The following is a 26,843-nucleotide window of genomic DNA, read 5'->3' as shown; positions in this document are numbered from 1 at the left end:
GATTAAGATGTGGTCTACAGTAGCATGGTGTTTTCATTTTGTTTCAATATAAAAATCATATGAATTCATGAGGATCCGTGCCTCGGATCCATGTTTTTGTGGTGCTGCAGCGCGGCAAAGTGTTGGATCCACGTTTTTTATAGACCAGTTTGTAGGCGTGCCTTCTAGGTGTGATTTGACACTGCATTTGTTGGAATTATTTTTTAAAAAGTGGAGGATCCATGAGGATCCGTGTAGATCCGCCTTTTATGGAGACCCTCTGTGTGATTAGGAGGAGAACTTTCCCACCCTGAGATGCGCCCCAAAGTTACGACCCTCCAAATTTTAGCCTCTAAAATACAGTACCTACTGGATGACAAGGAAGGCTTTCCAGGTCACAAGGCATGGTCTGCAACACTGTAGACACTACAGGTAGGCTTAAACCGCAGCGTTAGCAAAAGAGAAGCATTTTAGCGTCTCTCTGGACTGGGGGAAGTACAGTAATAGCTGTTCATAGCAGCTGCACCAGTTTATTCCCACGCCCCTTCCAAGACAAAAGGGCAGCAAAGAGAGGAGTCTTATTTCTCTTGAACCGTTCATTATTTTAAAGAGTTTCTAAACGTTTAAAAATAGTCCTGCCCGTTTAAAGTCCGAGAGTCCCCACATTGGGGGCAGGGACGTGAAAGAAGAAACAGAGAAACTTCCTTTTGAACACAAAGAGTCCTTTTCAGCCTTTAAAGTCCCACAGAGCTTTGTTGTTTTTGCTGCAACGCAGACTATAGCATAGTGTGGGTTTTAATTGGTACAAAAAGCTGAGGCTGCGTCACCCAAAGCAGCAGAAACATACTCTCCCCCCCCCCCCCCCACATCTATGTCAGTCACCCTGCTCTTTTCTTCTAATCTTTCTCCGCAACAAGCTCTTTGCACGGCGGAACTCTTCTTCTTAATATTTGCGCTGCCACCGGAATGTTTAAAGTGTGGAACCTTTAGCCAGAGAGATGGTTTTCCTAGAGAGGCTCCGAAGTGCATGCGAGTAGGTTCTTGGGCGCGCGCTTCTTTCGGTTCCTCCTCTTCGGTTCTTTCTGTCTCCTGAAAGATAAAGGCAGGTGGCAAGAACAGCCTCCCCCAAGACCTCCCTGAGAGCTGTTAGCCTATTCCTGAGCCAGGAGACTTTGTGGGAACAAGACGCTTTTGTCCCAACCCCAACCTTGTTCTTGTCCACCAGCTGAGGAGGGTAGTTCTACTTGTCTGGCTCTTGAGAGTTTAAAGGTGCTAAAGCTGTAATATGTGGCAGCTATCTTAGTTTTCGGTGGTGGAAGTGTCATTTTATCCTAGCTATTTTCATGTTGTTGGTTTTGTTCTTTTCTTTTTTAAAAAGTCAGTTGGGTAAGGGTTGAAACGTGCTTACTGTATGTTCTGTCCTCTCAAGTCAATTGCAGGAAAAGGCTCGTTAAAATCAGCAAAACTTCCTAAGCTGAAGGGGGGGGGGGCTTGAAGCGAGCATTAAAAAAAAAATATCTAATTGATTTCCTTGTAGCCAGAAATTTGCCCAGGCTGGGACCCCAGCTCAGGATCAACCAGAGTAGTGATGTGTGTTGATGCAGCAGAATCAGGATGTTATAAATCATTTCCCATCAAATACCTCTCCTTTTCCTAGTTTTTAGTACTGGATGGAGCTTTGTGGACTCTGTGAGTCTTGAAGACCACAAAAGCTGATGGGGTTTCATAAGGGCTTCTCCTGAGAATTACATCTGATTGCTCTGATTTATGTACTATTCAGGAACCTTGAACCTGAAAAGTAGCCGTTTGTACATATGTGTGTTATTTAATAATTTATTGTGGCATAAATTCTATTATAATATCTCAAAATACAGTTTTAAATTACAGTATCATAATTTTCCTTATTAGTTTCTTAACTTGGAAGAGAAATGGATGATGAACCAGAGAGAACCAAACGGTGGGAAGGGGGTTATGAAAGAACTTGGTAAGCTTTTCTATTTCTCCCCCCCTCCATTGTTTAAGAACTGTAGTCTTCTGTTATCTATATACAGTACATTATACTTTATTTTTGTTGCTTCTAGGGAAGTTCTTAAAGAAGATGAATCTGGATCATTGAAAGCCAGCATAGAGGATATTCTTTTTAAGGCCAAAAGAAAAAGGTAATCACTAAGCTGCACAATGTAGGGATGCACTATGAATGACACTTCAGAATAAATTGCATTTTGCTGCAGTCTTACAAGGAGAAGCGTGAAAAGTTTCCAGTTTAAATTCAAATCTAACTTCATTCTACTTAGGTTGTATGATGTTATAGTCAATCAGATTACAATGTGGCTCTGACATCCATCTTCACAGCATAATTAAAAACTTTTGTATCAAATATGCTCTTAGACTTCCAGTTTTTTTTAAAAAAAGTAAATATGAGTCATTGAATATAATCTGTTTTTCACAAGTGAGAATAGATTGTATATATTGATGCTATAATATATGAATGCTATAACAATTAGCAATTAATTTTTTTTTTTTTACTTTGCAGAATCTTTGAGCATCATGGACAAGTTCGACTTGGGATGGTAAGTTCTCTTTTTCTACTTGGCTCTAAACTTATTTTGCTGTGAAGTTGTGTATGAAATAGGTCTCATTCATATGCTTAATAAGAGCATACTTATTTTTTCCTTAGACTGCAGTTTGCTTTGGGCAGGCAGCTGCACTATCATTCAGTAATAAGAACAAGAAGAGACCTGGATCAAATCAAAGGTCCATCTTGTAAAGCATTCTGATGTCACAGTAGTTCATCCGATGTGTATGGGAATCTCATATGAGGGATATGAGCACTCTTGCTTGTGTCCTAGCAACTGATCCTGGAGGTCGTATATAGCCATTGTGGCTAATAGCCATTGAGAGCCTTTGTCCTCCATGAAGCTGGCCAAGTTGGTGGCCATCACTACATCTTGTGGTAACAAATTGCAGAGTCTGAGGATGTGCTATGTGAAGAAGTACTTCCTTTAGTCCATTCTGAATCTCAAACCACTCAGATTCATTGGATAACTCTGGCTTCTAGTATTGTGAGAGAGGGAGAAAAACTTTCCCTACACCATACACACCTTCTTGTAAAATTGCAGTGATATTTAACTATAATCTATTTAGCCATAAAGAAATTCCTTCCAGTAGCACCTTAGAGACCAACTGAGTTTGTTACTGGTATGAGCTTTCGTGTGCATGCACACTTCTTTAGATACCTGAAGAATACCTGCATTCACACGAAAGCTCATACCAATAACAAACTTAGTTGGTCTCTAAGGTGCTACTGGACGGAATGTTTTTATTTTGTTTCGACTACGGCAGACAAACACGGCTACCTACCTGTAACTAGAACTATTTTGGCATGTTCATATGACCATTGAGCTTCAAGCAAGCAGGTCAATAAACGTCAAATTGCATAGCAGAAATTCTAGCCATCCAAGTTCCCAGAGATAATCTGAAGTCAACCTATACAAGAGGCAGCTCTGGTTGATTTTTGGTTGAGGGAAGTTGGTTTCTATTTAAAGCAAATAAAGTTTAAACAAGTCTTAGCTTTGCTTAAGTGCTCTCAATAAAGACTGTGGGGTTGTGACTGCAGTTTACCAGCTTTTAGAGTTGGTTTTGGGATGTTATAGTAAAATGCTGGATTCTTCAGTTAGGATAAAGACGTGAGAAAAGTTCTACTTGATTATTAGCTTAGGCTGTGTGCAAATTTTACATTGAGACATTTATTTGTGATGTTATTGGGCTACTAATAAATAAAAATAAAAATGTATTTTGATTACATATAATTGATTGGATTTAAATTTTTTTAGTTTTTTATTTTTCTGCCCCGCTCTTCCTCTTGACCAGACCCAGGATGGCAAACAAGAATCTTAAAAGCATGGGTCATGAAGCAACGGTTTAAAATTATACCAGTTTAATGTGCTTAGAGGCACAGCAACAGATGAAAAGGTCTCTGGGTTGCATCCAATGATGTTGTGCTGTTAGCACAAGGACTTGAATGGGACTACCTCTTCTCTCCCCATACCCCACCCCCCAATCTGCTTCATAGGGTTGGGGGAATCCCAGAACCTATTTGCAGGGGTGAGGGAGGAGATTCTTGCACTGGACAACTTAGTTGGATATAACCCTCTGTATCTTTTGTAATTATCATTAGTCCTCTGCTTTGGTGGTTGACCAATTTGGATGTTGGGTGTAATGTATCTGAACTGAATCATTTAAAAAAAACAAACCAACAACCCATGGAGAGAATGTCAGGGCAGGATTAGTGGAAAATATGGTTTTCAGGGAATAAGTGAGAAGTATATAGTATGATAATGGGACGCTGGTGGTGCTGTGGGTAAAACCTCAGCGCCTAGGACTCGCCGATCGTATGGTCGGCGGTTCGAATCCCCGCAGCGGGGTGAGCTCCCGTCGTTCGGTCCCAGCTCCTGCCCACCTAGCAGTTCGAAAGCACCCCTAAGTGCAAGTAGATAAATAGGTACTGCTTTATAGCGGGAAGGTAAACAGCGTTTCCGTGTGTGGCGCTGGTGCTGGCTCGCCAGATGCCGCTTAGTCACGTTGGCCACGTGACCCGGAAGTGTCTCCGGACAGCGCTGGCCCCCGGCCTCTTAAGTGAGATGGGCGCACAACCCTAGAGTCGGTCACGACTGGCCCGTACGGGCAGGGGTACCTTTACCTTTACCTTTATATAGTATGATAAAAGTTGACAGGCTTCCTTGGCTCAATGCTGTGTGCTGCTTAAAAGCAAATAATACTGTCAGTAAACACAAAAACCCAGACCCAGCACAAAAAGAAAAACAAACAGCCTGAAGTGTAAATTTACCCTGAAGTAAGTTCCGTGGATTCAGTGGGGACCACTCAAAAGCAAGTACGCATAGATTTTCAGTTTTCGAATATATATTTCTGTAACTCTGAAAGAAGGGGCCAACAGCCCACAATTCCTTTGCAATGTTGTGCATTTAGAATAATTTGTGAATCCTAGATTACTTTTGAAAAGGTATGTATCATATTGGCCTCATACTCTATTTTATGAATATTATATTAAAATATATTTTAATTCCCTAAAAATATCTTACCCATATGTAGATGCGTCACCTGTATGTAGTGGTTGATGGATCAAGAACAATGGAAGACCAAGATTTAAAACCTACCAGGCTAACTTGTACCCTAAAGGTATTCTTGATAACTTGCATTTCTCTAAGATCACTGAAATCACTGAAAATAGATAAAATGTAAGATTGGGACAACACAGATTCAAGTTCTTGCTCAGCTCTGAAACCCACTGGATAGCCATGGGCCAAGTGCCATTTCTAAGCATAATGTACCTTGCAGAGTGGTTTGGAGGATGAATTGGGTGTGGTTGGATACAGCAAACATCACCTAGAACCTCTTGAAGGAAAGGTGGAGGGAAGGAAACAAATGTGATAAATTATCCTTCATTTGTTTCCCTTTCTCATCTGGTAATCTCAGGGTTTCCAGGAACAGTGTCTTTCAGCCATCAAATGGGAATGTTTTAAAATTCTCCTGAAAGTCAATAACTATCCTAAAAATAAGGTTTAGATGGACCTTAACATCACTCTTGAAATACCATTGGTAGCCACAACTTTTTTTTTGTTAGTTGTCCTTATGCATACTTTTAAGAAAACAAGAAGCTTTTATCTTTTTTGATGACTAGGTATAAAATGACTGTTGTGATGTTTATAAAGTTGTGCACTGTAAAGTAACACTTGAGAACTAATGGCTCTAATGATATTTCTCTTTTTGTAGTTACTGGAATATTTTGTTGAAGAATATTTTGACCAAAATCCGATTAGTCAGGTATGTACACTGTGCTGGAGATGGTTGCTGCGGATTAGAAATAATCACCTCTTTGAATGATTGGCTAAAAGCAATCTTAAGTGTGACTGTTAGCATATTGGTGAGTTAAAAACATTCTAAAGACAAAATAAAAGCCATGATTTATGTTAAAATTAAATAATGAAAATGTTGTACTGGGATAATTCAATTTTCTGTCAATAAAGCCCAAAGCATTTTGGCCTTCTAAATGAGGGGGTTAATATCTTCATCCCTGCCTGTGCATTGGAGAATGTCTGAAGAAGGGAGCCTGCTCTGTGAACACAGGCTGCCACCATGATTTGGAGTTCTATGTGATCATGCTTCCAGATCACAGGCCCGTCTTCCAATGCACAGCCAAAGGGGGCTGGACACCAGCAGGGGACTTGGCAGTCAGGCCAGTAGGTGGACTTTGCTCTCTAATCCATGTGATTAATAATAAGGTGGTTTATAATGCCTGAATAGGGTTTGGTCCTGCAGCATATATAAATGAGCATGCATTTGATGATTTTGCACAATTCATTTTGCTTCTGTTATCTATGGGCAAGAGCAAGAAATGTCACAGTGCAATGAAGCCTCTGACCACCCCTCCTTTTGCCCTTCCCCTCCCTCCCTCAGCTTTTGATTTCATCAGGCATCACCTCCCATCAAGCCTGTCTTTGTATCCACCTAGGCTAGCTAGGAACTAATTAAAAAGGTAAAGGGACGCCTGACTATTAGGTCCAGTCGTGGCCAACTCTGGGGTTGCGCTCATCTTGCTTTACTGGCCGAGGGAGCCGGCGTACAGCTTCCGGGTCATGTGGCCAGCATGACTAAGCCGCTTCTGGCGAACCAGAGCAGCGCACAGAAACGCCGTTTACCTTCCCGCTGGAGCGGTACCTATTTATCTACTTGCACTTTGACGTGCTTTCGAACTCCTAGGTTGGCAGGAGCAGGGACCAAGCAACAGGAGCGAGCTTCTGATCGGCAAGTCCTAGGCTCTGTGGTTTAACCCACAGCGCCATCCGCGCCCCAGAAACTAATTAGGAAGTGGCTAATAATAATAATATTAAAGCAGAGACTCTAGAGATTCTGAAATTTGCAGTGTCAAACTCTGTTTCTTCATTACAATTATGGACTGAAAGCTGCTGTAAATATAGTAGAATGAATTATATAGATTACCAGAAACTGCACAAACATTTCCCCCCACAGATTTCGTATTTATAGCTCTTGGTCAAACTTATCCCCAGCTGTTGATGTCATGGGGTAAGCGGAAGTAGCAATGGCTTCCATAATTCAAAGACAGGTGGAGATGAAACTATCCAGCTCTGCCATGTCGAATTCCCTGCAATGTTGCTCATTACATGTTTTGATGGGAAGCTGCAGGAGTGCTAGGTGGCTTATGTTCCTCTTTGCATCTCAAGTACCTCTTGTTACTATAAGCTCTGCAGATGATTCTTGGTTCTCTGCTGCCACCTCTGTACGTTGGAAAACATGGTTGGGTTAACGAGACTTCATTACTCTGTGACTCTATTAATAGCAGACATCTTTCTGGCAGGTTGGCATTATTGTGACTAAGGGCAAAAGAGCTGAAAAACTTACTGAGCTTTCAGGTATGAACAAATTATTTCTTTCATACTGAGAAGAGATTCATTATTATGGCCCTGTCATGTTTTTAAAAAAGCAAAAAAGATAATATTTTCTATATTTCTACCTCGTTTGGCCATTCTTTCTATTAAACATGATACAGACAACTGACTTTGACCCACTGTGAACTTTAAAAATACACTGGAAATTTAAGGATAGTTGCTGGAGGGAAGTAGCAAGTTTAAAGAGAATGTTCCCTATAATGTTTCTACCTTAGACTATGTACAAATGAAACTTTACTTGAGGGCAACTCTGTAAATTCATTCACTGTGTGCTGTTTAAATAAAGTTTTCTCCAGGATGGTATTGACCTTAAGTGTATGTATGTGGTGGGGACGGCGACAGGTTTGGTTTTGCAAATTTGATTCTGCAGCCAGATGTGCCTAGTGCTGATTGGCTGCCATATGTCACATGTCCCCAAAGTAACCTTTTAATTTCTAAAATTTTAAATAAGGCATTGAACCAGCATTTTAGTTGTGTATATGTACACCCCCAAAAAAAGAAGCCAGTGCAATGAAGATTAAGCATTCTCGGTCCCAGAATGCTGACAATCAGTTGGAAAAGAAAATGGGGTGGAAGAAATGAAATGGTTTTCTGGAGAAGGGGATGGCTGACTGAAGCTGTGAACAGGATCACTCTTATCGTTCTAGACCAGACTTTATCAACATTGGGTCCCCAGATTTTGTTGGACTACAAATCCCATCATCCCTAGCTAGCAGGAGTAGTGGTCAGGGATGATGGGAGTTGTAGTCCAACATCTGGGCTACCAAGGTTGACAAAGCCTGCTCTAGATTGCAGCATTTTGTTGCAGGCCCCGTTTCTTAGGCATAATGGACACTGGACAAAGATGAAGCAGGGCTTGGATGAGGGAAACTAGTTGATTGAATGGAAAGAGGACCCTCTTGGGGCAAAGGAGAAGGAGTGCATGAAAAATACTTGTTTTGAGCTTTCATGTAATAATGAAAGGTGAGCTTGGGGTGCCTGGAGACTTGATGAGCATTGTTGGTATACCTGTAGTCTTGGTTCAGCTATAATGACAGACAATGGGTTGATATTGCATGAATGTGCGTCAGTTTACTTCCTTTGTATTTTCCTTCTGCTAATAAAAGCCACTGCTAATAAAAGCAGTGTTTTATGTCAGAATATTTGTTTTTTTTTTAATTCAGCTATTTTCTGATGTTTGATAATGAGTGATTTTCCTCATAGGGAATCCAAGAAAACACACAGCTGCTTTGAAAAAAGCTGTAGATATGTCTTGTCTAGGAGAGCCATCTTTATATAATGCCTTAAATTTGGCTGCACAAACATTAAAGTAAGTATATGTAGTCTACTGCAGTGTGCTTTTTTTTGTTTAGCAACCATGGAGATTGATCTGACTATAATCATAGGGAGAGTGATTTATTAATCAAGTATCCCTTTCCAGCATTCATTAATCTGCTTCAGCAAAAACAGCCAAGTTTTGTGGCCCCTTAAAGATTAGTATATTTATTATGGTATAAACTTCCATTCAGTTCATCAGACGTATGGAATGTTTTTACTCATGGTTTGGGGAGAGGCAGAGTGTTAACTAGGTTAGAAGGAAATAAAATGCAATAAAACAGTCTGACAATTGTGTTAAAGTTTAAATGCATGTAAAATAATTACAGTGACCATTTCCAGAGCAGTGTTTATGATACCATAAACATCGTAGCATTGGTTAGCTAATTAACACCTATATTGGGATAAGAACCTGTTCTGTATTCAGGCCACAGGTGATAGATTCAAATTTTCTTGATAAGTAGTTTCATACTAGAATTTCCTGTTTGAAGTTCTTTTATCCAATAATAGAATATTTTGTTCAAGGACTAGATTGTTCCTCTTTGTCAAGATTGGGGAATCTTTTTGCAAGAGTCTTGGGTAAACTTCCAGGGACTGCATATTGGGAACAAAACTGCATACACCGCCCCCATTCACATGTACCCATCCATTTAAATTATCTCCCCATTCACACACATCCATACAAACCCAATTCTCACACAGCCATTTAAACAGTCACTTACGTTATCTCTCCACCTTTTCTCTCTACTCTCTTCCTCCCTTCACTGCCCCTCCTCAGTGTGGCACTTAGGCTTAGTTTTTTTGGGGGGGGTTCTGCATAGGGTGAGGGGAATGTTAGCTTCCTCCCCATGCAGTAAGTAGTCACAGGGAAAAGAATGATTCCATTTGTGCAAATGGGACCTCTTTCCTAAGACCAAGAGCTTATTACTAATTACATGGTGAATGGCACTGAAGAAGGCAGGCTCTGGTCCAGATTCAAAGAAGAAGAAGAAGAGTTTGGATTTGATATCCCGCCTTTCGCTCCCTTTAAGGAGTCTCAAAGCGGCTAACATTCTCCTTTCCCTTCCTCCCCCACAACAAACACTCTGTGAGGTGAGTGGGGCTGAGAGACTTCAGAGAAGTGTGACTGGCCCAAGGTCACCCAGCAGCTGCATGTGGAGGAGCGGAGACGCGAACCCGGTTCCCCAGATTACGAGACTACCGCTCTTAACCACTACACCACACTGGCTGGTGAAAGACCTAGCCAGAGATTGCCCACCCTGTCTCTTGGACATTCTGCAATTTGAAGATGCTGCAGCAACTCAAAGCAAACTCAGAATTATCCTGGAGATTAGTACATGCTAAGTTACAGTGCTAAATGTTTAAAGCCCATATGTCCAAGACTGATTCCCCTCCCCTATTTCTTACTTTGCTTTCAACAGCCTTGGCTGAACCATCAAACTACTTAGTGAGCATAAAACGTGCAGCATCTTCTCTGCACCGATTGATAACAAGTCTCATTGCTGTCAGAGTGTAAAATAATCTCACATAATTTATGTAGAAGTGGATCTCTGTCTTGTGTTTGATTGTTTTGGCACTTGTTTTTGTTTGTCACAAACATAAAAGAGTGTTTTATTCTCTCTAGGCATATGCCAGGGCATACAAGCAGAGAAGTCTTAGTAATATTCAGCAGTCTGACAACATGCGATCCTTCCAATATTTATGATCTAATTAAGGTACACAAGTTTTTGCTTTTGTTTTTTAGTTTTTTACTATTAAAACAATCCAGAATGAATGCTGGACTTTCTTGACATTTGGGATGATGCAGAGATACTTAACATGCTTGAAACAAATATTTGTCACAAAATCCTGAAAGCTTTGTGCATTTTATAGGTTTTTTTAGATCTCTCATTGCATGTGTTTTCTCTTTTTTATATTGAAGAGTTTAAAGGCAGTTAAGATCAGAGTGTCTATTATTGGCCTTTCTGCTGAAGTTCGAGTTTGCACTGTACTTGCCCGGGAAACTGGTGGTATGTATATATTTGAGTGTGTGTGAGTGTGTGTGTCTGAGTGAGTGAGAGAACCATGAACTAAATTGAAAAAGCCCTGAGGGCCTGCATTTTCAGTTGGCCTTCTAGCTGTGATGTTTATAATTTGGATGATGGTCTGACTGTAGTTTTGAACTGTAGTTTTTAGCTTTTAAAAATATCTGTCAGGTTTTTAAAATCTTTCTTTGGTTTTGATTGTTAGCTGCTTTTGACTGGCATTTGCCCCCAAGAGCTGTCTGGATTAAATAAAATAAAAACTGTTTGTATCTAACATATTTTGATGACAAATCACTAAAAGCTGAAGCTAACAGAGAAGGAAAATTTCATAAATAGTTAATCTTTACATAGTCAGTCAGCGTTATCTAGGCTTATCTAAATGACTTGTCACTTCAAAACCTTTTTATCTCTTTGCGCTGTGATGGAATTAGTGCAAAATTATTCATTTGCTGTTAAACCATTGCAGCCTTTCCTCTGACATATTCTCAGTAAGCCTCGCAATTAGGTCCACAAGGTAGTAGATGACATGTATTTTTACTCGCCCATCTGCCCACATATACCTGTGTCAGGTTTGGCCTAAAAGGAGGAAAAGAGAACTAATTGGTTTTGCAGGGCTCTTTTCCTTGGTCACTTGTTGACAATTCTTACTCACCACTGGCAACCAGATGAGCAACTATTGAGATGCCTGCTCTCAGTTAATTAAATTTTTATTTTGTTTCCTTGTGTGGCAGGAACCTATCATGTCATTTTAGATGAAAGCCATTATAGGGAACTTCTGATGCACCACGTCAGTCCACCACCAGCTAGTTCAAGTTCTGAAAGCTCGCTTATTCGAATGGGTAAGAAATTGTCCTTTAATATTTTGGTATACTGGTATTGAACACACAGCATTGTTTACTCTATATCCAGAGGCAAGCAATTAGGATAGTGCTAAAGACCACATATCATGAGCTGGTAGATTTCAGTGTTATATTGTGGTTGCAAGTAATTGCATAATTTAACTACTGCCATACTAGGTAATATTTCATTTGATTTGCATTCTGCAGATACTTTAGACCTGTTGTTCTCAAACTTTGGGCCACACTTTCAGAACAAAAATTTGTTTGCACCACACTGCATTTTTTATTGATAAGAAATGCATTGGGGGGAAAAAAAACTCCTAGCAGTGCTTGATTTATAACATAGAACACAACTACGTTATAATACAGTGATACCTTGGAAGTCGAATGGAATCCGTTCTGGAAGTCTGTTCGACTTCCAAAATTTTCGGAAACCAAGGTGCAGTTTCCGATTGGCTGCAGGAAGATTCTGCAGCCAATCAGAAGCCATGGAAGCTGTGTCATCCGTTTGGGTTCCAAAGAACATTCGCAAACCGGAACACTCACTTCCGGGTTTATGGCGTTTGGGAACCAAAACGTTTGAGTTGCAAGGTGTTCGTCAACCAAGGTATGACTGTATTAGGTCTAATTTGAGACAAACTCTCATCTCACCAACACAAAGAAGCCTTTCCATCTTTCATATTTGTCAGAGTTGAAAATCCTTGTTCACAACAATATGTTGTGGAGAACTGTAGAAGAATAGCCAATACTCTTGAAGAGAGGTGTGGATACTGTTTCCAGTTGTATATCCATACCACACTGAAATGTTAAAAAATTTTTTTTATTATCCTTGAATCTTCCCCTGACAATTGCCATCCTCTCCTGCCACACCAGTGTGCAATGCCTCACTCTTTGAGAACCACTGCTTTAGACAAGTATTGTTTATTAACTACAGGTTATTACCATTTTCAGTTATCTGTAACATACATTTTGCCCTGTCTACCTAGTGATGGCAAAGTGGCTTATATTGGGATGTAAATCAATGCACACTAAGATTCTCCTCTTAAATGAGGACCACAATACATATAAAGTGACTTAAAACTATGACTGTTCTTTTCCGCTAGGCTTTCCTCAGCACACCATTGCATCTTTGACTGATCAGGACGCAAAGCCATCTTTTAGCATGGCGTAAGTAATGGGTTGCTTTGTTTAGACATGGCATGGACTGCGGTTTAAAAGTCTGAATGAGTACATTGAGCAGCCAGCATTCTATCTGAAATTGCTGCTTCAATAGCTCCAGTAGTGTAAGAGAAAACATCGTTTTAATAGCAGCTCATAGTCTCTTTCAGCATTCAGAAATAATTTGGTGGAAACATCCAAGGCTGGTTTGGCTGTGTAGCTGTTCTTCCCCATATGTCTAGATTTTGGTCTTCAGTTCTGTTTAACTAAAAGTAGGTTTTGCTCATTGTAAATTTTATTATTGCTAGAATTTCAGTTGAACCGACTTTCTGTATGAGAGAGAACTCTTAAGGACACAGTGTCTGTATGGATCTTCCCAGATGGATTTATTGCACAACAGATGCAGAGTTCTTTTGCCATAGAAGGAAATCTCAATGTCTTTCCATTGCAGAACAGTCACCTTTTCTTCTGTAATATTATAATGGACTCAAGTGACTTACTGGGAGGGGAGGGGAAAGGCAGCAGTGAGGATGGTGTGGTACCAGTGGATGATGTGGCACCAGTGGGAGCAGCAGATTGGCTCTTCCCATGCCTTAAACCATGCTGGCCTCTCCCCTCCCCCTCTCAGTAAACAGCACTGATTCCAGTGATGAAGCACCACTGCTGGAAAATGCAACTCTTCTTCAAATGCTTGACAAAGCGTTGCAATTTCTTTAGCCATACTGGCTTCTCCAAGAAGTTAAACCATAAACTTTGAGGCCTAATGCCATTTCTCACTGTTACAAACCTTTTCAATTTGTTCAAAATGTTTCTGTGCAACATTGTCAGGGCGGTGGAAATGTTATTCTTTACAGGCAGCTAGAAAACAGCAGTGATCCAGGTCTTACCCTGGGAGGATATTTCTGCCCCCAATGTAGAGCCAAATACTGTGAGCTTCCTGTGGAGTGCAAAGTTTGTGGTGAGTAATTAAGTGCATTTATCTTTGTCTATTATAATAGGTTGTGGGAAAACAGAAAAGTTAGCCACCAGCCTTGACTCTTGTTGCATCCACTGTGATTTAGCCACACACTTCACAATTGTGCATGCTATTCAGCTTCAGTGTGTGAGGCAGTTATGACATTCCCGGTACTCAATTTCTTTTCTGGGGTGGAAGGTGGTGAGTTTCCCCAATATTTAATTTCTAAACGAAATGTTGCCACAGATCAGGCCTGTGTAAAAGTCGTAGCCTTTCATCTAGAAACCCTTCACATTAGTCACAGATAGTGGGTTGGTTGTGGTCTCTTGATCATGAATTAAGTGTCATTTGCATACTTTTCACATCCGTAAGGCTGTATATGTTAAACAAGTTTTATGAGAGGAGCAGAAGTTTGAAATACTAATAAGAGGGCTAATAAGTTAAAGCTACGTTTTAAAAAGGATAATTGAGAATTGTTTTTCAGGAACCCTTTATAAATATGCTGATAATTTTTTGTAGGTCTTACACTAGTATCTGCACCCCATCTGGCTCGATCTTACCATCACCTATTTCCTTTGGATGCCTTTCAGGAAGTCCCACTGGAACAGTATATAGGAGAACGGTGTGTAAAAGATGTCTGGTATAACCAGTCTGAATACCAGGGGTTAATGTTTCCAGCATGTGATGGGTTGATAGCTTTATCTCTGCCTACAGACCACAACACCATGGTGAACACATAGTAACAATGGCACATTTGCAGGGGGTTTCTTTCCCACCAAAGGGTGAAATATCTTTTCATAATTCCCATTTCTCCTGTTTCCAAGAATGGCTCTGGAGCTTGCGGCTACTGAAACAGAGCAAGGATTATCACCTTTTTGGGTTTGACTACCATTTCCTTTTAAATAGCCATTACTTCCTGTTGATCCCGCCACTGTTCTAGTTCCTTTTAAAAGATGGCAGGGTAATGTTTTGCTTGAAATAAGAACAAATTGTGATACAACATCCCCCCCCCCCCAGTTTTGTGTCAATCAAGTCATCATCAATCATTCATTTTGGAAACAGGTTTTTGTTTCAGAGATAATTGTTCATTATTATGAGCAAATTGGGGACTGTGATTGTATACACTTCTGTTCTTCTTTCTTGAGTGACCAGAGAGGCAATATTCTCATACAGTAATTTGCGTTACTCATTGGAATATTTTCAAATAAAGAACTTCAGCTCTTTATAGTTACAGCTTCTGTCATTTCACAGGGTCCAATATTTTATGCCACAATATCAGTATAATCATGCAGTTTTTGTGTTGACACAAGTGAAAGTAGGAACATGTGAGGGATCTTTTTTGCTAGACATGGGTTATCCCTGTTTTGGCTGGACTATTGGACATTTCTCTGTGCATCGTAAGCCCCCATTAAAGGTAACACTTATACAGGCAGGGGTTACGTTCTGGGCACAACGCATAAAGCCAAAATTGCATATGGTCAAAACACATTGGGTTCAATGACAGGTGGCATTGCCAAAGTCTTTTATCCCCACCTGCCCCCTTTCCACCCACTTTCAGAAAATGATATTTTGGGGGGGCCAAGCATATAAAGCTGATTGCATGCAAGTTAAATGTGCATAAGTTACAAGGTACCCGTAATAGCTGCAACACATTCCTGGCATTCAGTTAACTAGTTCTGATCCTATATTCTGTTATTAAAGTAATAGTTGCTTTATAAACACAACAGTAGCAGCACTGTTACTGTTTATTTAGGCCCTATGCATGCACATAACGCTTTACAAAACAGAGAACAGGTCCCTACCTCAGAGGGTTTACACTCTGTAAGGCAACAAAGGGAGTGGAGTGGAGGCAGGAATAAATAGAGAAAGAATATACATTATTTCTGTTATATATACTTAAGGCAAGGGTGCGGAACTTCTGGCCCTTGGGTGAATGTTGTCTCACCAGGTCATTTGCCCCAAACCATGTCTATGTGTCCATCAGCTGACAACGTGGGGTGTTTTGGGTGCTAATTCTCCACTGTGTTTCCTGGGGGGAATGTGCTGATGAAGCAGACCCCTCTCCCTACTGTTGTGGATCAACTTGGACAGGTGGGTGGGATTGTCCACCTACCAGTCACCTTACATCATCATGATGTAAGCTGATTGACAGGTGGATGGTCCCTGCCCACTTGTCAAAGTTGGTGGTTGGGGTTAAGACGCCCAAAATGTTCTCCACCCATAACTTAAGGCATATGAAGTAGAGGTTTAACATGAAGTATGTATTAATTAGTCTCTCTAAAATCTCTTCGTAAATATTCTTTTTAAACAGCTATTGCCAAGGATGCCAAGGAGAGATTACAGATCAGCATGTAAGTCTTCAGCGTTCAACCTATAGATTACATTATATTTGCTTGCTCTCCATGCAAGTAATGTTTTTTGTCCATATCCTTCTCTTCCCACTAAAAAAAATTGTTATTAAATGTTTAATACTTAATACAGTGTAAACAAAGGTCGTAACTTTTACATCAGAGAGAGCAGAAATATTTAGTAATGTTTAGGATTGTCTCTTTGCAGGCTATAAAAATGTGTCTGGGCTAGTTGATACATCAAGGCTCTTTCCTGATATATAAATGAAGTTTTGTTAATATGGTAACATTCAAATTAAAAGCAAAGTGGTGCATTGGTTAAAATGTCAATGATTGATTAACCAAAATATTTATGGAGTGGTAGCAATGTAAGTCTGTGCTATACCAACCTTCCCACCATGTGGTCCTTTTCATGAACGCCAGGTCAGTTCTCAATAAAACAACCCTCATCTGTCACCTAATCACAGCTGAGGTGTCTGACCTGGTATATATTTCCAAGGCCTGTATGAGCAAGCTGGGCAGGCCAGACGTGACCCAACTTTGTCCAGTCGATGCCACACCAACATAGACTGCTGAAAGGGTTCCTTTGTGCATCACACACCTGTCTGCGCAACTGTGGCTCTCTCCAGCAAACCAATCCACCTGAAAACTGGGCTTGAGGGTTTGTTGCTGGTGTTTGGGTAGGGATAAAGCAGGGATTTTGTTGGTGAAGCACTTATTCCTGCTACCCAGCATCAGCTGGCAAAGGGGATGGGCTTCAATATTTTAGTGTGTTTTACTTCATGCCTGAAAGTTCTGAGTGGCTAACCAAACAAAAACGTAAACAGAAGGGCAACTTAAAATAAAATAATATGCATTATGATCATAGCAGATAAATCCATGTTAGGTGTTCAGTACACGAGGCAATAGTTGCAAAAAAGAATTCTAGTATCTGCTGTAATGTAACCTTTTAAATTTCAAATCTTTTCTTTTTTGTAGGTCTATATATGTAAAGTCTGCCAGTGTGTGTTTTGTGTAGAATGTGATCTTTTTGCTCATGATACTCTGCACTGCTGTCCGGGTTGCATTCACAAGCATCCTACCCTTCCCTGTGTGTGATGCTACCTAATGATCAACAATGCTGGGTGCTTTTCTGTGAGTAAAAAATTCAGCTTGACTGTTCAGTGAAGGTCTTCAGCAAAATAGCTTAAGATGAGGAAGAGCACCTTGCTGAATGCTTATGTAAATATTACTATTTTCACACCCAGTTTGAATATACATGTGTGTACAGCTATTTGTATGTGGAACTAGTTATTGAAACTTTTTCTTCTTCTGAAATAATCTGAATAGTGCGCAAGTTTGTACCTCTGAAATTTGAAATGGATATGCATCCTAAATTAATGGCTCTTGCTTTCATTTTAAATAATAATCAGCACAATAGGCTACAAGCCACAAAGCACAGTCATGGAGAAGCAAGTTTAATGTAAGTCATTAGGATTTAAAATCTAGGATGCAAAATCCCTGGTGCGATGGTCACTCTAGACCATCTCATGATAAGAGCTGCTTCTCTGTGTTGGCCAAGGTTGAGAGTGATGTCAGGCAATATCTGTTTCAATAAACAGTGTTAGCGTGCTGCGTTTTTTGTTTTTACTATAATGATTACAGATGGAAGAGTCTTTTTATGTTCAATTGCACTTCAGCTTCTGCAGGCAAGAGATAGAACTGTACCACACAAAGTTAAAAAAAGAAAGAAAAAGGTAAAGTTAAGTCCAGTCAAAGGCGACTATGGGGTGCAGTCTTCAGTAGAAGAAATCTATAAAGCACCTTCTAATGAAAAGTTGGTAGAGGGAAGTGCTATGATCTAAATCAGTAGGACTATGAAATGAATTTTTAAAAACTTCTCTTAGACGCATCCTTTAAGAAGAAATAAGGCACATGACCATGGACCAAAGGAATGGCTGAGAGACCTCTGTTGCCTTGCTGCCATGGGATTTTGAAAGAGAGAACTTAACTTTCACATATGTCACATCCCTGACTTTTGTGTTCCACTTGCTCCATTAGGTGTATACTCCCTTCTTTCTTTTCAGTATGGTTCTGGCAAACTGCTGCTCTCACTCTCTAAGCTCTGGGTAGTTAGGGACTCTTTTACTCTTCAAAACTAAGGTGGGTGATCATATTAAATCGTATTTGCAGCCTGCATAGTTGTAACATCGTTTTCTAAAGCACTTGTACTGCTCATCTTTCATTTCTGAATAATAAACCAATCATTTTTACTTTAGGTTGTGGCAGGCCCTTTATTAAGCATACATGTATACATGCTTATTTAATAAACTCATGTTCTGACTCCACACAAGTTTCCATTCCTCTCAGGGTATATGTTGGGCTCACATATGCAGTGGACATGCCTGTGGCTTCAGCCATACCCCTTGTAACAACCTGCAACTCCAGTGGCAGAGCTGGATCTCAGAAGCCACACCAGACTGAACCTGCTCCTACAGGGAAAGTGCAACCCCATTTAGAGCAGGCAGCTTTGTGACTTTCTCCCACAGAGCCCAAATCTTGCCAGGTTTCAGAGTCAGCTTATTAGTTCACATCCAGCCCACCACTACATCTAGACACCAGTCCAGGACCTTCTCAAGCATTCTCACTTCTGAGATTACATAGAAACCGAGCTGGTTAGCATCAGTGTACTGGTGACACCTCACTCCAAATCTCATTACCCCTCCCAGCTGCTTCACATAGGTGTTAAATAGCACTGGAGACAGTATGGCATCTTGCAACAACCTGTAGTTCAACAGTCAGAAGGTTGAGAAACACTCATTCAATGCTCTCTTCTTGAACCATCTCAAGATAAGACTAGAACCATGGCAGAATGGTGCCCCTGTTACCCATCTCCTGTAGATGGTCCAGGATTCCATTGTCAATGGCATCAAAAGCTGCAGGAACAGCAAGATTGATCTCCCCCTTCACCCAATCAAAGTCAGGATAACTAAGGCTGAACCATAATTGGAATTGATGTAGATAATCAGTTTACCTAAAGAATGCCTGCAGCTGCACTGCCATGACCCCGAGTACCTTGCCCAAAAAGAAGGTATTTGTGATTGGGTGGTAGTTATGAAATGCCATTGGGTCCAGGATATTTCCCTAGGAGTAGCTGCACTACTGTATCCTTCAAAGAGGATACACCTCCTTGTACAAGGACACATTCACCAGCTAAATGTTATTAATGAATTGATTAATGTTTAATTGTCAAAAATAAGCTTCAAAGTGGTTTACAAAGTACACAAATTCTGAAATATGAACATTTGTAATTCAAAATAAACAATAAAAATCTCCCTTTAAAATAACACGGAAACTAAAACAGGAGGCTCACAGAAGTTGCCTTATACTGAGTCAGACCATTACTCCATCTAGGACAGTATTGTCTGCACTAACTGGCAGCATCTCTCCAGGGTTGCAGACAAGGGTCTCTCTCAGTTTTACTTGTAGAGGCGGATTTAGGGTAGCACAACCAGTTCCTCCACAATGGGCCCAAGTCTAGGGCGAACAGCATGATGAAGTGAGCACAATGGAAAGTGAGGGGTGGGGGAAGCAAATTTTGGCTTTGCACAGGGTGCCACTGAAATTTGAAAGACCCAAGGGAGAAGAGAGAGGGAAGTTGCTGCCATATGTAACCTAGACTTTCAGAAGCTAGGGTTAAGGAGATGAAGGGTAGTTGTATTTCCGAAATACTATAATCTCATATGGTATTTTATTTAGGAATACTATTACATTCTGGTTTTGAAATTAGTGCTATTTTTTCCTGCTAACAAAATGTTTAATCTAGATGGGTGTGTGCTGAACAACCTAAAGACATCATTGCATAAAAATTCAAGTTCAATTCCCTCAGAGATGTAATCTTCATCCACAACAAAATGTAAAAAGATGTTTGGTAATTTACAAATTACCTAGAAGCTTTCTAAATATAAACACCCACCCACTGACATATTATACAAACACAAGTTGGAAAAAAATAATTTTATTGATCACTAATACAAACCAGTTGAATGGTGTAACTGATAAGTAATCTCTCTCTCAACTTACCTAGGAATTGTTCTAGTCCTAGGATTTGGACTGCTGCATAATTAACCACGTGACTACACAGTTTCTGTTATCCCCACTGCCATCCACAGCTAGAAAGGGACATACATCAGTTTCGGCAAAATATGGTTAGATCCCATAAAACTGACCTCGTTTAAGGTTTAAATGTGTAGTCAGCTTGGCATCACTGAAGAGTTAGAAATGAAGATATTCTACAAATTGAAAGATTGCTTTACAAATCAAAGCAAGTCCAAATAATCAGATTCACTTGAAGAACAGTTCACTTAGTCCAGAATAGGTACCCAATGATTAACAAGATACGGGCACCTTGCAAAAAAAGCAGGGCTATCCATTCAGAAATCTTGCTAATGATGATGAAAACATTGCTGGCAGATTCCTCTCTGAGTTATCCAGTCAGTAATCCTGCTACCATTGAAAGCTTCTTCGCTGACCAATACAGAGTTGGGGTATCCTCCTTCATGGGAATTTTTTTTTTAAACCTAGTTTTAAAAAGACCATGTGGGATAGTAAATTCATTTTAGAAGAAGTTATGCCAATGCTAAGGTCATGTTCTATCAAAGCTGATCTTTATATCAGAAATAGAGGAAACTTAAAAATCTGATGTTGATAGCCATCCATCCCTCATACACATGCACTCTTTTATGGAGAATATACTCATACAAGCGACATTCTAGTATTTGACCCCCCCCCCTTTGCAGCAACCCTGGACTCATTTAGCTACAGGAGCCTATTTTCTGTGGGCTCCCAAGGAAACACCATAAGGTGTGCTTTCCCATCTCCAGAAAAAGCAAAAAAAAAATGTCACCAGCCCAAAACTGATCTTGTGCCTTCAAAATGAAACTAAGTTCAGCTTGCCCTCCATTGCAAGTTAAAGTTAAAACAAAATGCAGTACTTACAACAGCTACTTAGAGTGGGCATGTCTCCCCAAGGCAGCTTCCATGCGGCTCTGCTTTAAACCCTGTGCAATACAAGAGACAGAATGGGTTGTTACAGAGGACCTGTTCATATTTCCGCTCTCTAAATTACTGGGGGTGGAAATCATATTACACTCAACCTGATTATCTAAATGTTCTTAATAGCAGTGGTAAAAGCAGTTCAGTAGGTCTTTGGTTAAGAGACGGCGCACCAGCTGGCACTCCCTATAATCGGAAGATAATACACAGCAGAATTGTCCCCCGATTAAATGTGTGCAAGTCTGTCAGCCACAGTGTTCCATGTCTCTTTAATGAGCTACAGAAATATTTATTTTATGTAATCTGTCAGGTGCTGACCAGCCACAAATCGAAAGATTAACCTATTTAAGCAGTGTTAGCACCTTAATTGGTGACTTAGGCAAGTTGCTTGCATTTTAGTACAGAAAAGATGTATGTTTCTTACCAGATAGTAACCAGTGTGATAGCCACTCATATACCAGGCTATTAACATACTTCCCAATGCTTCGTCGTCATCAGGAGAATCTGGACTGAAAGGTGGTGGAGGTGGTATCAACTAAAAAGATAAATGAAGGACTTCTGAACTGGAATAACTACCTTCTCAAGACATTGAACAAGAAACAATTGTTCACTACAAACATTCAGGACAATTCTTAATGCAAATTTAATTGAATTAGGGAAATAATAATTGTAGGGGAACATTCCAGTATTTAAATCCCCAGCTCAGGTGGTACCATTCAGCGTCTGGGTTATGAACTTTCCCTTTTGTGACAAGAGTATCCCTTTACTGTCACGCATTTTACCCATCACTCACCGGTGGTCCTGATGGAAATGGTGGAGGCCAGCCTGATAAAAAGGGTGGAGGTCCACTGAATTTCATTCCAGTCTACATGAGAGTAATTTAAAATACAATAAAAGGTCTTCATTATACCAATGTTTGCAAAATTAAGCATGCAAGATACAGCAACCCCCAAATCTCACAAAAACATCCATGACTAGAATGGCACCTGTAATTCTGCTTGTAAAGGTAAAGATACTACTCTTCTAAATAGCTGGAACACTACCATATAGTAATTGGATGTCTTTCAGATTTGCTTCTATGCTTACCCTTCCAAGGCCCGGTACTGGTGGTGGTGGAGGAAAGTGAGAATTCCACTGTGCTGATTTAGTACGATTGTATTTGTTTCCAGGTGACCGGAATGAGATGTCACTTTCATCTGTTGAATACTGAGTCTCGTTTTCATTCTAAAAAAATAACAGTAATTAGGAATTTGCAACCAGTATTTGCAAGCCATACGTAGCTATAACTAATGAAGCTCAAAAAAAGCAACATTATTTTCTTCTGTTTTGAATTTGTGACATTCCAAAAGACACCCTCTTAAATGCAAACTATTAAAAGGTTTTATGAACCTGCCCTTCTGGAACTCTACTTTCATCCTTCCCCTATTTCTACTTAAGTTTTGACATACTCTCATCCATGCCTGCCTTTTTAACTATTATTGCTTATGTCCTACTCCTCTGCCTTGATTTTAAAAAAATAAATAAATACTGGATGTTACTTAGAAGCATTTTAACATGCTTCAAATATGCACAATCAAATCCACTCCCTGGCTGCAACAGAAGTAGCCTGCCACAAGCAGCACAAAAAGGTGAAAACACAGCAAAATGCTTTCGATCTTTTGCAAAGGGAGCCAGTAGAATTTTTGTTTTACCTCACTATTTGAGCTGCTTGCCATGTGGTCTTATGGATAGACAGCAGTTGCTCGAGTAAATGGGATCCAAGCTACTACTAGACCAATATACAACTGGGCTCAAGAACCATGGAGATAGCACTGGAATGTGTGGGGGTGGAAATGCTGCCTTTTATTCTGAAATTGCAGGCATGTTTCATCTCCAACCTTTGTGTTGTATGTTTTCTACAAACTCTTTTCTGTGTGCTCTTTAGAGAAGCTCTATAAAAAGCAGGCAGTAGAATTTTAATCTCCCAATCAGAAATTGCTATGCAAACTGGCAGAAAGACTTGCTGTGAGGGTTTCATGTGGCTTGGCTGTCCACCCCTGAAATAAATCATGTGCAGGAGGCCCAGGACTAAATTCAGCTCCCACAGAAAAAGGTAAAATCCTATATTTCATGTGCTTTAGCTTTAATCCTCACACACTGTACTTCCCTGAGCTGTGAAAGACGTGTAGCAATGATAAATTGTTTCCATTTCAGTCAAGTGTAAATTTTCTACTTGGCCTCACCTCAGCAGCACTTTTCTCATTTGTTCCCTCAGCATCCGTTGGTGGTAGCAGATCTGACAGATTTTGCTCTTCCTTATTTCCGTATCCAGTATAGACAACTACACAAGTCCCTTTCTTCCAGTTAATTGAGGTAATAGTTGCTTGGTACACGTTGCCATCTTCAGACCAAACTGCACTGCACGCATCATTAACTCTCCACTGCAATGAAAGGAAAAAAGTTAAGTTGGCGGTGTTATGAATTTATTCCTCACTCTACTATACAAGTTTGATTTCCCTCCTGCATACATGTATGTAATATTTGTGACATACCTGTTCAAAACACCTATGTAAAAATTAACATATTGTAAACTGCACTCTCCTTCAATATTTGTTAGCTACATTTTAAAAACTCAACTTTGGGTATCATGCTACGTTTTACTTTGTATTAATCAGTTTTAAAACTTCATCCTTTATCACCTCTGTTTGAAATAGTTCTGCAGATGCACTACCTAAAAATACTTTCCAGCAGCATAATACATTATTATTGCATATGTAAAAAGTATTTCCCCATTTTACGGACTGGAATACCCGAACTGAACCAAAGGCACAATACAGGCCATTGCAAAAACCAGGTTATTTCCCTGTAAAAATTCAAGTGCAACAAGAAAAAGGTGGCTAAAGCTTTAGGTTTTTGCATATGGGAGCATATATTTATGCTTGAAGAAACAGGATCTTAATTCCATGATTGTAAAAACAACATTCTTAGTACTAGCTCCTGTCACGGTTCCTCTCCCCCCAAAATCACCTGTTTCTGTGGTCCAGCATTACTTTTCTTCCTACTCTTGTTCTTTTTATTATTTTTTCTTTTTGTCCCAGCATTTTGTTCTGTTTTATCCGAAGGCTCTGAACAGTCACCATTCTTCAAAGCATTCTGATGGAAAGAAGATACAAAATAATTATTTTGCAGGTTTCCAACTCCCTTCACTCCTTAAACTATGTTACAGCTATTGGTATTTATTTATTTTTTACTAGTATTAATACAATAATTATTACTTGAAATATTCATATATTTCATCTAGATCATTTGATATAATGATGCACTGTACCAAATTTGATTAATCAAAACATATCAAGCATAAAAACTTAACTTCTAAGCCAATGTTAAAAATATAAAATAGCATAGATACAGAATGTCCTTCTTAGAGCAGCCAGCTATTTCCTGGCAGGCTCCTATAGCTTTAAAAATGTATGTGACAAACTGAACAGGTGACGTTTTCCCTGTCACTGCATTTCTGCACTAAGAACTGTTTCATGGACTATCTGCTTTCAGCCCAGCTGTTAAAGACAACAAGGATGTTGAGAGAAGAAAAATGCAACAATCTTCTTCTGTCCCTTTCTTCCAATCCACCTATCTTTGAGGTGACAGTGAAGGATCAGAATGGGTGGCCACCATACAAGCTTGAGTCTTTGCAGTTCACATGCTGCATAGCAGGTGGGTCAGGCTAGAGTATGTTTTACCTTGAAGGACGCAACGGCTTTATCATATGCTTTTATGAGCGCTGTATCATCCCATATATCAGAATCATCACTCTGTAGAGACAAAACAGAATTGTAGGTTTCCTTTTTATTTTAAACTTTTTAAAAAACCCAAAAGATATTTTGAGAGTTACAGCCAAATCTAAAGGTGCGGCTTCTTCAATATATTAAGATTATCTCATGCTATATACTATATTACTGCTGGCATCTAAAAAGTTAGTTCAGGCATGGCAGCTGCCACATGGTTCCTTTCCTTTCTTTTAACCATCTTTGAATGACTGATTGCCATGCCACATCCTAAGAGCCTTTCCCCTGGTTACAATAACTGGTTGCCATGTGCAAATGCAAGCATCCCCTTGTGCATGTAGAACTTAGTTGTGAAACTAGTTGCATTCCAAGACAGCTTTACAGTATTTTGTGCATAGCTCATGCTTTTGTTGAAGTTGCTAGGGCAAGCCTTTGGAGCAAAAATTCAAGGCCCCACTCAGCAGAATGAACAGAAGCCCCTGCCCCAAGCAACAGGGCTGGTGTGCGGCATTTGCAGTTGGTGTACATGTCTAACTCAGAAGTAACCTAACAGGACCAGGTAAGTGGACTGAAGCCTAATCCACAGTGCCATCTAAAGAAGATATCCCCAATGAGACCACTAAATCCACTCACCTTACTATACCACTGCTTGCTTCCGTTTTGGAAGTGGGTCGACCTTCTTGCCCACCCCACTTAAGCAGTTACTTTCTAATGTGACATTAAGACGGGGAACATGCAGGAGAAATGATTTTGAGGAGCTATGGAAGGTGTGTGTGTAGAATTTGTACTGTTAAAACGGAAAGGGGTCAAACCCTCGCCAGAGGGTTTGGGAGGTTACAATGGAATGGTCTCGGTGACGGGGTGTACAATTTTATTCTTATTTACTTATATTACTTCGTCAAAGTAAAAAATAAAAAAGCAGCTCCTTTTCCCTCAGAATCCGCTCCGCTGAACTGCGAAGCTCAGAGTCCCTCCTGAGCAGCGCCTCACGCGGGAGGAGCGGTCTCGCCTCGCCCGCTCAGCCGACAGAGGCCCCCACGGAGGGAAAGCGAAACCCTATGAAGGGCCACGGAAAGCCCGGCCTACCCCAGTACCTGCCCGGCCCCGCGTCTGAACAGCACCGCTTCGTCGCCGCCGCAAGAAGCCATGAGGGCTCCGGGATGAAGGCGCTCTTCCACAGGGCCTTCTTATACGTCATCAGTCAGCGACCGGAGAGGAGGAGCTCCACCGACAGAGGCCTCTTGCGAGCGCCGCCACCTCCGGGGAGATTGCCTTACTGCCCCCTGCAGGCCAGGAGGCCTCAAGCTCTTCCCGGCGGCCGCCTCCTCCTCCTCCTCCTTCCTGCGACAAAAGCGGGGCGGGGCAAGGGGTGGGAATTCCACAGGTAGCAGCCGCGCTTTTGCTGCGCAACGAGAGTCTGGTGCAGGATTCCGTTTCCAACACTGGGCAGAGAGACCGAGGGATTAAAAAGCAATCCTCGCATCTCAGCTGCCCAGCCCTTCTTTCGATCCACGTATATGGGGAAGGTGTGGGAGACCAAACCCCACCAAGTCTCGTTAGTGGTTGACTTCGCCAGGGTTACGACTTGTTCCCTTGTTAGGGTTTGAGGTATTGTTTCAAAGGTATTTGTTGTTGTTGTTTTTAGTGTGTTTTTAATTCGTTCATACGTAAATCAACTTGAGATGGTTCAATCAGTGTTGATGAGACTGTAGCCTAGCAACATCCGGAGAGGGAAAATTCCCCTTTATCTGCTTCATAGGAAAGCCCGCATGCAGAGTAAATGAATAATACACGCAACAGCCCGCATTTATATGGGGCACTTGATATTCCGATGCTTATTGCCTCAGTCTGAACATTTAGCCATCAAACTCAACCGCTGCTGATAAACCACATCTCAATTGATTTGTATAATGCCTTTTAAAAACGATTTATAGTAGTGGCCGT

At 40.5% G+C, this 26,843-nt stretch overlaps 2 protein-coding genes across 5 annotated transcripts; one reads left to right on the top strand and one right to left on the bottom strand.

The window, feature by feature from the left end:
- Positions 1-962: 962 nt before the first annotated feature.
- On the top strand, positions 963-18,353 carry GTF2H2 (general transcription factor IIH subunit 2). 4 transcript variants are annotated; one of them, XM_053408175.1, is made up of 16 exons: positions 963-1,081; positions 1,888-1,963; positions 2,061-2,138; positions 2,513-2,549; positions 5,089-5,175; positions 5,770-5,820; positions 7,373-7,427; positions 8,667-8,772; positions 10,402-10,492; positions 10,699-10,786; positions 11,533-11,640; positions 12,744-12,807; positions 13,653-13,756; positions 14,273-14,375; positions 16,065-16,104; positions 17,080-18,353. In XM_053408175.1, the coding sequence occupies exons 2-16, from the start codon at positions 1,908-1,910 to the stop codon at positions 17,197-17,199; spliced, it is 1,188 nt and encodes a 395-aa protein (XP_053264150.1). In that variant the 5' UTR covers positions 963-1,081; positions 1,888-1,907; the 3' UTR covers positions 17,200-18,353. The 4 variants fall into 4 exon arrangements, with proteins under 4 accessions (XP_053264150.1, XP_053264151.1, XP_053264152.1 ...); XM_053408176.1 differs by having other exon boundaries at positions 980-1,213; XM_053408177.1 differs by having other exon boundaries at positions 980-1,248.
- Positions 18,354-20,082: 1,729 nt separating this feature from the next.
- Positions 20,083-26,105, bottom strand: LOC128423295 (survival of motor neuron protein-like). The gene is made up of 9 exons (XM_053408296.1): positions 25,994-26,105; positions 24,855-24,926; positions 24,142-24,267; positions 23,358-23,555; positions 22,222-22,359; positions 21,929-22,000; positions 21,560-21,670; positions 21,079-21,140; positions 20,083-20,660 (listed from the first exon to the last, which is right to left on the bottom strand). The coding sequence occupies exons 1-8, from the start codon at positions 26,045-26,047 to the stop codon at positions 21,084-21,086; spliced, it is 828 nt and encodes a 275-aa protein (XP_053264271.1). The 5' UTR covers positions 26,048-26,105; the 3' UTR covers positions 20,083-20,660; positions 21,079-21,083.
- Positions 26,106-26,843: the final 738 nt, after the last annotated feature.

The sequence above is a fragment of the Podarcis raffonei genome, chromosome 11 (assembly GCF_027172205.1).
Source record: "Podarcis raffonei isolate rPodRaf1 chromosome 11, rPodRaf1.pri, whole genome shotgun sequence".
In the NCBI taxonomy this organism is placed as follows: domain Eukaryota; kingdom Metazoa; phylum Chordata; class Lepidosauria; order Squamata; family Lacertidae; genus Podarcis; species Podarcis raffonei.
The sequence above is the reverse complement of the archived record's forward strand: the minus strand, read 5'-3'. Positions and strand labels throughout refer to the sequence as shown.

Bases quoted from the DNA above. Each gene is read 5' to 3' on its own strand.
- GTF2H2 (XM_053408175.1), top strand. From the start codon at position 1,908: ATGGATGATGAACCAGAGAGAACCAAACGGTGGGAAGGGGGTTATGAA. The intron at 13,757-14,272 runs GTGAGTAATTAA...AATTTTTTGTAG, and splicing joins TGTGGAGTGCAAAGTTTGTG to GTCTTACACTAGTATCTGCA. The intron at 14,376-16,064 runs GTGTGTAAAAGA...CTTTTTAAACAG, and splicing joins GAACAGTATATAGGAGAACG to CTATTGCCAAGGATGCCAAG.
- LOC128423295 (XM_053408296.1), bottom strand. From the start codon at position 26,047: ATGGCTTCTTGCGGCGGCGACGAAGCGGTGCTGTTCAGACGCGGGGCC. The intron at 24,268-24,854 runs GTAAAACATACT...TCTTTCCATCAG, and splicing joins AAGCCGTTGCGTCCTTCAAG to AATGCTTTGAAGAATGGTGA. The intron at 22,360-23,357 runs GTGAGGCCAAGT...TTATTTTTTTAG, and splicing joins ATGAGAAAAGTGCTGCTGAG to AATGAAAACGAGACTCAGTA.